The sequence below is a fragment of the Orycteropus afer genome, unplaced genomic scaffold (genome assembly GCF_000298275.1).
Source record: "Orycteropus afer afer isolate SDZICR_OR568_19922 unplaced genomic scaffold, OryAfe1.0 scaffold00077, whole genome shotgun sequence".
NCBI lineage: Eukaryota > Metazoa > Chordata > Mammalia > Tubulidentata > Orycteropodidae > Orycteropus > Orycteropus afer.
Window position 1 is genome coordinate 4,086,199 of NW_006921664.1, and position 10,378 is coordinate 4,096,576.

Below are 10,378 nucleotides of genomic sequence, written 5' to 3' on the forward strand. Positions count from 1 at the left end.
GTGAATAGATCTCTCTGACTGGGCCAAAGGAGTAAAGATATTTGTGTCTCATGCGAATGCACACCAGAAGGTGACCTCAGCAGAGGAGGACTTTAACAATCAGGTGGATAGGATGACATGTTCAGTGGAAACCAGCCATCCTTTTTCCCCAGCTACTCCTGTCATTGCTCAATGGGCTCATGAACAAAGTAGTCATGGTGGCAGGGATGGAGGTTATGCATGGGCTCAGTAACATGGACCCCCACTTACCAAGGCAGATTTACTACTTTCACCACTAAGTGCCCACTCTGCCAGCAGCAGAGACCAACACTGAGTCCACGATATGAAACCATTCCTTGGGGTGATCAGCCAGCAACCTGGTGGCAGGTTGATTATATTGGACCACTTCCACCATGGAAAGGATAGCATTTTGTTCTTACTGGAATACATGCTTATTCTGGATATGGATTCGCTTTCCCTACACACAATGCTTCTGCCAAAACTACCACTGAGGATTTACAGAATGCCTTATCCACTGTCATGATATCCCACACAACACTGTTTCAGATCAAGGGACTTACTTCACAGCAAATGAAGTGTGGCAATGGGCCTGTTGTTGTTTTGTGCTGTTGAGTTAGACCCGACTCAGAGACCCCTCCTTGGGTTTCAAGGCAGTATCACTATGGAAGTAGATTGCCCCATCTTCCTTCCGAGGAGTGGCTGTGGGTTTGAACAGCCAGCCTTCTGGTTAGCAGTCAAGTGCCTTAGGCACTAAGCTACCAGAGCTCCTGGCAATGGGTCTATGCTCATGGAATTCACTGGTCTTACCATGTTCCCCATCATCTTGAAGCAGCTGGCTTGATAGAACGATGGAATGGCCTACTGAAAACATAATTATGGGGCCAGCTAGGTGGCAATACCTTGAAGGGTTGGGGCAGTGTTTTCTAGGAGGCTGTATATGCTCTACACCAGTGTCCAATATATGGTGCTGTTTCTCCAATAGCCAGGATTCACAGGTCCAGGGACCAAGGAGCGGAAACAGGAGTGGTACCACTCACTGTCCCCTTGTGACTCACTCAAAAAATTTTTGCTTCCTGTCCCTGCTATGCTATGCCCTGTGGGTCTGGAGATCTTAGTCCCAAAGGGAGGAATACTCCCACCTTGAGACACAATACTGACTGCACTGAACTGGAAGTTAAGAATGCCACCAGCCATTTTGGCTGCCTCATGCATCTGGATCAACAGACAACGAAGGGCATTACTGTACTATCTGGTGTGATAGATCCTGATTACTAAGGGGAAATTGGATTGACATTACATAATGGAGGTAAAGAAGAATATGTCTGGAATACAGGAGATTCTTTAGGATGTCTCTTAGTACTACCATGCCCTGTGATTAAAGTCAATGGAAAATTACAGCAACCCAATTCTGATATGACTGCTAATGGCCCAGACCCTTCAGGAATGAAGGTTTGGGTCACCTTACCAGGCAAAGAACCATGACCAGCTGAGGTGCTTGCTGAGGGCAAGGGAAATATAGAATGGGTGGTGGAAGAAGGTAGTTCTGAATATCAGCTACGACCATATGACCAGTTGCAGAAACAAGGACTGTGATTGTTATATTTCTTCATTGTATATGTGCATCAAATATTTTTGTTTTCCTCTGTTATGAACTGTGAAATATAAATAAGGTTAATGCGTTTTGGTTACGTATGTTAGCGTAACATGTTAGGCGCAAATATGACTTTATAACTGTCCTTATTTAGAGATTATATATGGTTAAGGGGATGTGTACAACTGCCAAGCTGACAAGGGATGGACTGTGATAGTTGGAGCTTTGTATCAACTTGGCTGGACCACAATTCTGTGTCGTTTAAGCAATTGTGATATGGGTTGTTTCAATGATGGGATCAGATGTGTATGCTTTGAGCAGCCAATCTGATTAAAGGGAGTTTCCCTAGGGGTGTGGCCTGCTTCCAGTATATTTATGGAGATCCTGGGAAAAGAGACATTCTGCTGTGGATTAGGATTCTGCCTACAACTGTTCATGAGCAAACAATCCACCATTCGTCCTGGAGATCTTGGATTCATCATTCCTTGGAGACAACAGCCAGTATACTGCCTGCCAACCTTGGGCTCCTCAGCCCCAGCAGCTGTGTGAGTCGGGAAAAGCCTCCAGCTTGATGTTTGATCCAAGAGCTTGGGACTTGCCAGCTTCTGTAAGTGTGTGAGCCATTTTCCTAAAATAAATTTCTCTTTCTATATATATAAGCATCACTGGTTTTTGTTTCTCTAGAGAACCCAGCCTATCACAGGCACTATGCCACCAGAGCTCCCACCAAGGATTTCTAGGATATTTAAATAAATAACTTATATGATATGCTTAGTGAAGTTTCTAATTCCTGGCATATAGTGAATGTTTAATAAATGATTATTCTTCTTGAGAAACTATGAAGTATGCATATAAAACAGTCAGTTACTTTGATTTAGGCATTATTCATTAGCAATGCAGATATCACATAAATAAAAGCAAAATAATATTAAGATGATAGTGTAGGTAGAAGCTAACGCATATGTTTCATCAGAGTAAAAGAACATAGGTATGCAAATTGCCATTCCCTTCCCCCTACCACTCCCACCCAGCATGCATGTGTGTCCTCAGTATGGGAGTAGGGGTGTTGAGAAGGAAGTGGAGGGGGCTGTATAGCCCCATATATCCAGCATAGCCAGGGCAGCATATGTGAAACAGGAGTTAAGTTTTAAAGGGGTAGAAGATGGTACCACAAAAACCCTAGAGACAGGAGAGGGTCTATATTGCAGACAGACAGAATATACACTACCTTTCTGCTCAGCCAGCTCCCAGAGTTCTCGAGCTGCTGCTTGAGACAGTGCCATGGGGTACTCCACAAGGACATGTTTACCTGCATTTAGGAACTGCCTTTGGAAAAACAGGTAAATACAGGAAAAGTATACTTCAAATAAGTGTCAATAAAATGCCTTGCATGACAGAGAACAGAATTTTACAAATGCCTACTACACCCCTTTGAGTACAACTGTGTCATGCAAAATGGAGGTCAGGCTCAGTGGCAAAGAATATGAAGGAAGTCTCTCAGATTATTTTTCATTTGTAATAGAAATAACAAATGAAATAAAAATAGAAATATTTTTATTTGTATTATTCTTGTGAGAGAATGACTTTCTAGTTATGTATTAATGGAGAAATAAAGATGCATGAACAAGTAAATTACAATACCACATGATAACTATAAATAAAGTCTTATGGCAGCTTACTTGCCCTGAAGTATATAAAGATACAAATATTTTTATATTTCACTAAGGACATCTGAACTGGGTCTGGAAGTATGAATAGGAGTTTTCCAGGTACAACAGGATGAAGGGTATTTCACTTTGAGTAGCATGTGCAGGAGGAAGGCCATTTTACAGGGCTTTGCTCATTTGGGAGATGGTGTGAATTTCGCATAGCAAAGGAGTGAGCTACAGGGACTGAGGGGAAATGAGCTTGGAAAAGTAGGTGGGAGACTGACTGTAAAGGAACTAGAATGCCATGTTGAGAGGTTTGGATTTTATTCTATAGATAACAAGTACCAGTTGTCATTGAGTTGACTCTGACCCATACATGTCGGAGTAGAACTGTGTTCCACAGAGTTTTTTTTATTATATATACATATTTGGATTTTATTGGATTTAAGAATTGCTAGATGTATGACATTTAAGAAAAAATTCTTATAGAAATGTACATGAAATTTAGTTGCATTTAGTGTTTACTTCTTCTTTCATATTCATCCCCATAGCCACAATTTAAAATAATGTAGAGCTATGAGTTTCAATTACGTGCTCAACTTCTACAAAAATTTTATACATTTCAAGAAAATAAATATAACGTTTTTTTTTTTAAGCAAATCATGGGGTTTTCAATGGCTGACTTTTTGGAAGTAGATCACCAGTCTTTCTTCTGAGGCACCTCTGGGTAGATGCAAACCTTCAACTTTCTGGTTAGCAGCCTAGCATGTTAACCATTTGTATCACTCAGGGATTCCATTCTATAGATAGTAGGGTACAAACATTTAAAAGCATAACGTTATGGGATGCCTTTCATTTTTAGAGAAAAACACTGCTTCCTGAGAAGGTTAAGGGGCTCCAAGCAAAGGCACTTATGTCCACAATGGAGCTGGAGTAATAAAGAGGGCAGGATGACTACAGTTAAGTTTAGGAATCTAGAAGGAAAGCTATTGCTCTGTCAGCAGTCCCATGCTGCTGAGGCTTCTTCCCTCTAAGTCCTACCAAACGTTTGAAGGGCTCACAGTAGGGCAGGGGCAGGGGGATACTTCTAACCTTCTCCCCTGCTCCATATGCAATGTCATTTTCCCTCTTTGATTCCACTACTATTTCCTCATTAACTCATCTCATGGCAAAAAAAAAAAAAAACACCTTTACATTAAGGGAGCTCTCAGAGATATTTCACAATATTGAAAATGCAGAAGGTAAAACGTTGGAAGCAGCTCGTACTTAGATGTATGACAATCTGCCAAGGCACAGAAAACATGCTTGCTTTGTGTCCTAAGTTATGTGATGAGAAGGAAGCAAGCACAGTTCAAATTACTATTGTTAAGTGTTTTATAGAACACTTTAATTTTTAATGTTTGAAGTGCATTAAATTACAGTGTACTAAATAAATATTAGAGGGCAGTGATAGTTCAGTGGGAGTTCTGCCTTCTATGTACACACACACACAGACAGACCCACTGCCGTCGAGTCCAATCCGACTCATATGATCCCTCCTTTGGTTTCTGAGGTAGGATCACTATAGAGGTAGACTGCCCAACCTTCCTTCCGAGGAGTGGCCTTCCATGTAGGAAACCCAGAATTCGATTTCTGGCCAATGCACTTCATATGCAGCCACCACCTATTGTGGAGGCTTCAGTGTTGCTGTAAAGCTGAACAGGTTTAGGCAGAGCTTCAAGACTAGCACAGACTAGGAAAAATATCCTGGTGATTTCTGAGAATCAGCAAATGAAAACCCTGTGGGTTACAATGGTCTGATCTCATGCATGGGGTCACCATGAGTCAGCTAATAATACAAAAACAAATAACTAGTTTTACTATTTTTCATATTTCCTTATACATTTATAACTAACTGACAGTAAGAGAGTTCTTAATGTTTTGTCAGAATTTTTTGAAGCTAACGGACCCACTGTACTTTTCCCCACTGACAGAGATCACTGTGTGCAGTTTCAGCTTAACCAGAATTTTCACAGTCTTGCGCAACTATGTAAAGTGAGGCCTGCCTGCATTGAAACACACCTGATGTAGCCCTCATGGCTGGAACTTTCGCTGCAGATATAGGCCACGTCAACCTCTTGGCTGGAAAGAGCATCTTCCAGAGAGATCTGCTGGACTTCATCAATGGTCCCAAGCTCTCGTCTATTTGACAACAACACAGAAACTGAACTCAAAAGCAGGCTGAAGATTGGCTTAGAATAAATGTTCTCCTTCTGTCCAATAATGTCCCAATGATCAACTTTTGGAAATAAAAAATGTTTATCTTTTCCCTCCCATATCCAGAGTATTTCCCCCGATGGTGTGAGGAAAATGGACTTGAGTAAGAGTCAGGAAACTGGGCACGTAAGTGCTGGCACTGTCACTAACAGGCTGTATGACCTGGTGTTCTGGAAGTCTTGAGTTCCTTCACCAATAAAACAAAAAGCACAGATCTCTTTATCTTATGAGTAGTATTCTCTACAGTTGCTTCTACCTCCAATCACTTGGTCAAACACTATAATTACCAAAGCTAACCCAAGTGCAACAGAGGAACACCTTAGGTATGCAAACTGCCGTGCCACTCCATACAGAATGGCCAAGCAGAAGTGCATCACTGCCTCCTTCTGAGCTGACCATGTCCAGAGAGGCAGTGGCTGCCCCATGCTAACCACCAGCAGAGGCAGGAGCAGAGCTCAGCTTCTCTAACTACTGCAGAGTCAGGAGCTACTGCTTTAGGAGAGTCTAGCTGTGGGAGTCTGCACGCTGCCCCAGTACAGAGGAACACTCTCTGAGAGGTGGACATTACCAAGGAGTATAGGCAGCCAGCAGGAGGCTCTTGGCCAGCTCTCAGCACTCCAGCCTCTGACAAAGGGCATCCTCAGGGGTACTAGAGAGCGTGTGTGAGTGTGGGAAGGGAAGGGAGAGCAGCGAGGGTGGATGTCCCACCTCTGTCCCGAGGCAAACCCCAGCTATCACCCTTCCCAGCTGTAGGAAGGCAGGAACAGGAGATGTTCAGGTTTGCTCCCTATGGGGCTGCTTGATTTGACCAAGGCTTATTGTTTGTCTACTGTGTGTAAGGTATTGTAGAGGGGATGAATGGTGAAGGAATTCAAATTCTACCCTTCCAATGTACTCACAGTCTGGGAGTGAGAGTAACACACACAAACAGTAATACAAGACTAATATAAGAAATGTGCTGGGTGGTAGGTATGAAGGCTCAGAGAAGGCAAGGAACACATCCAGTCTAGCAAAGGCTCCCAGGGTGAGGGGAGGGGGCAGGTTGTAGATAGGTTCTGGCGAGTAGAGACATGAAGGAGGAAAGCAATGTTAGGAACGGTAAGGGTGAGTGCAGTAAAGCTGGGCTATGAGCTGGCCTTCTAGCCCTTTTCTCCCCTCTCTCCCTGTGATCTGGATGGTTTTGGGGTGCCCACTGCATTGCTCTTGACAAACACTTGGTAGAGGACTGATACTTAAGGGAAAAGGTGAGGTCCCACTTCAGCCTTGAGCCCAGGTTTAAGTTGGCACCACTTACAGGGCTGGCTAACAATGACTGCTCTCTCACTTGCCACAGTTCCTGTGTGTGTGTGTCTGTGTGTGTGTGTCTGTGTGTGTGTGTAGCTCCCTTGGGAATCTTACAGAGAAGGAAAGACTGGCTGGGTGGAGCCCAATACTTCTGGTTTCACTGATGCTCCAACCCACCCTTTAAAAGAGGGATCAGGCTTTTGAGACAGGCAAACTGGAAGAAAGTGCTTCCATGAATTAAAATATAATATATATATAAATATATATATAAATATAAAATATATATATAAATATAACTTCAGTATGGACCATCACAGCAGTTACTTAAGGGTAAGCATTATTTAATGTCTCTAAAGCAACAGAAGGAGTCCTAGTGGCTCAATGGTTAAGTGCTTGACTGCTAACTGAAAGGCTGGTGGCTTGAACCCACCAGCTGCTCCTCGGGAGAAAGATGTGGTACTCTGCTTCCAAAAGATTATAACCTTGGAGACCCTATGGGGGCAGTTCTATTCTGACCTACAGGATCATTAAGAATCAGAAGACTCACTGGCAATGGGTTTTTTAATGCAACAGAACAGAGACATACTCAGCTTACTTGGTCACTGCCCCATCTGCAAACCCAGCAGTGTTTGAACCTGTTTTTTTTTTTTTTTTGTGTGTGTGTGTGTGTATATGTGTGCCTTCAAGTCAACTCCAACTTATAGTGAACCTAGTGCACAGTAAATACTTATGACTATGTAACAGAGGCTAATTTGGTGAGCTGTGTGTGTGTGTGTGTGTGCAGGAGTTAAGAGTGGGGCAAGGAAGAAGAAAAAGGTGGTAAGTTCAGTTTTGACTGAGTCATAGGGGATGGAGCCTGAAAAAACAAAACAAAAACAAAAACAGAGCTTAAAATTCTCAATGGGAAGAGAACACAGAGTGTTTAAAAAAAGATGGCCTTTTAAACTGTCCATCTGTGTGGCCTGGGGCAAGTTACTTAACATCTCTGTGGCTCATTTTCCTTACCTGTGAAACAAGTGGTTATTGTACCTATGTCAAATAGGTACAGGATAGAATGATGAATCTGCATAGGGATGCTATTATGATGACTCATTTAACATGCTGTAACAAACCTTATTTCAAATTAATCCACCCAACATCCACAGTGTCAGACCCCATGCTCATCTTCCCCCCTCTGCCTTTGTAGATCCCCAGATGAGCTCTACACACCCCAGCCTCTGGTCTAGCCCTCATCAGCCCCAGATCCACCCAAGCTTGAGGTCCTTGGAGCTGACCCTAAACACAATTCTATGGGATGAGGCTGGACCTGTCAGCCTTCCCTTGGGCCTGGGAGATCCCCATGTCTCACTGGGATTCCCAGGAATTATGAGGCACAAAGCAAGCTGAGCCACCTGGACACGAAGCCAATCAGGTTCAGAAACGTTGAGGAATCATGTGGGTCCTGCAAATCCCTTATTCGCACGGAGCCGGCTCTGCCAACGCCAACGACCACCACACCAAACTTCCTCTCGGGCTGAAACACAGGGGGCCAAGGAAGGGTTTGAAACAGGCCAGGCATCTAGCGGTAAATGGCAAAGCACAGATGTGTGTAGGAGCAACCAGGAGTGTCACAGGCAAAGAAAGGAGGCAGCTCAGAACATGCAGGATGCCTGCCTTCTCCCTGGGCCACAAGACACTCCCCAAAGCAACAGCTCAGGGAGGAATCAGCTCCACCAAAAACACAATTCTCAATGGGCTTTGACCTACAAGCACTCACGGTACTCTGCATTTGGTTCTCCACTTCTGCTGTCACCTTTCTAACAATAAGGTAGCTTTTCTCTTTAAGCCACACCACCAGGGGTCTCTGAGCCCCTCCTCCAGTGGATGTGTGAACTCAGTATAGCTGGGAGTCCTTCTCACAACTGCCCTGTGAGAAGCTGGCAGACAAAGACAGATGGGCAACATGAGTTGTCAACTTATTCACTCAGGATCCCATGGTTTAACCCTTCACTAGGGCTTTTCACTCTCCTGTGGTTCCTAGGAAGGAGCTGTGGTGGCGTTGTCGTTAAAGCATTGGGCTACTAACCAAAAGGTCAGTGGTTCAAACCCACTGGCCACTCCATGGGAGAAAGATGGGGAAGTTTGCTTCCATAAAGATTTACAGCCTTGGAAACCCTGTGGAGGTCACTATGAGTCAGAAACAACTTGATAGTCATGGAGGTGGGTGCTTCCTAGGTGGTGCAAAAAGTTAAGGTGCTCAGCTCCTAACTGAAAGACTGGTGGTTTGAGTCTACCAGAGGCACTGTGGAAGAAAGGCTTGATGATCTACTTCCAAAAAATCAGTCACCAAAAGAAAATCTTATAGAGAAACTTAAAACTATAAAGTTCATCAAAGGGAAAACATGGGCAAACTTAGGGGCCCTAATTTATGGCATAAATAGACTATCAAGCATAACCCAAGAAGCACAAACAGCAGAAGATAATCATCACTAGATGATTGAGACCTTCTAAAAATTAAATTTTTATGTGCATCAAAAGACTTCTCTAAAAGATTAAAAAAAGAACCTACAGAATGGGAAAAAAATATTTGGCAATGAAATATTTAACAAAGGACTTATTTCTAAAATGTATAGAAAACTTCAGCTCTTCAACATCAAAAAGATAAATAATCCAATTAAAAAATGGACAGAAGATATTAACAGACACTTCACCAAAGAAGATATTCAGGCAGCCAACAAACATATGAAGAAATGTTCATGATTGTTAGCCATCAGAGAGATGCAAATCAAAACAACCATCTCACCCTAGCATTAATAGCAAAGTTCAACAAGGCAGAAAATAACAAATGCTGCCTAGGATGTGGAGAGATTGGGACTCTCATACACTGCTGTGGGACTGTCAAAGGATACAACAAGTGTGGAAATTGGTATGGTGTTTCCTTAAAAAGTTAGAGACAGAAATACCATTTGACCCAATAATCCCACTACAAGGTATATATTCTAAAGAAGGGAGAGGCAGTTCATGAGCAGATATATGCACACCCATGTTCATTACAGCACTATTCACAATAGCAAGGAGATGGGAACAACCTAAGCGCCTATCAACCAAGGAATGGATAAACAAACTGTGACACATACACACAATGGAATATTATGCAACCCTAAAGAGTAATGTAGAATCTGCAAAACATTGCATAATGTGGATGAACTTGGAGGATACTATACTCAGTGAAAAAAGTCAATCACAGAAGGACAAACATTATTATTAGTCCACTACTGTAAAAAGTCAAGGAAAGGTTTATACATGGAAGAAATCTTTCTTTGTTGGTTACCAGGGATGGGAGGGAAGGGGAGGAACAATTCCTAGAAAGGTTGAAAAAAATATGTGTGTGTGTGTGTAGAAACCAAATTTTATTAGTGGTTACCAGGGGTAGGAGGGAGGGGGAAAGGGAACACTTTTGTTTGCAGGGCATTGAGTTTATGCTAATAGTGGTGGAATATTTTGGAGAAGACTAGTAACAATGATGGCACAACATGAAAGACGTCACTAATGTCTCTGAGCTGTAACTGTGGAAGTTGTTATGCTGGCAAATGTCTTGTTGTACATGTTTTCACCACAA

The 10,378-nt window shown here is 42.8% G+C and overlaps 1 protein-coding gene across 1 annotated transcript in view; it reads right to left on the reverse strand.

The window, feature by feature from the left end:
* The window catches only part of BLVRA (biliverdin reductase A), a 96,018-nt gene that overhangs the window by 17,302 nt on the left and 68,338 nt on the right, over positions 1–10,378 (reverse strand). The window contains exons 5-7 of the mRNA XM_007941248.2: positions 8,172–8,293; positions 5,302–5,421; positions 2,820–2,917 (exon numbers count right to left, since the gene is read on the reverse strand). Of these exons, the coding sequence (XP_007939439.1) occupies positions 2,820–2,917; positions 5,302–5,421; positions 8,172–8,293 (340 nt within the window). The remainder of the gene's footprint in view (positions 1–2,819; positions 2,918–5,301; positions 5,422–8,171; positions 8,294–10,378) is intronic.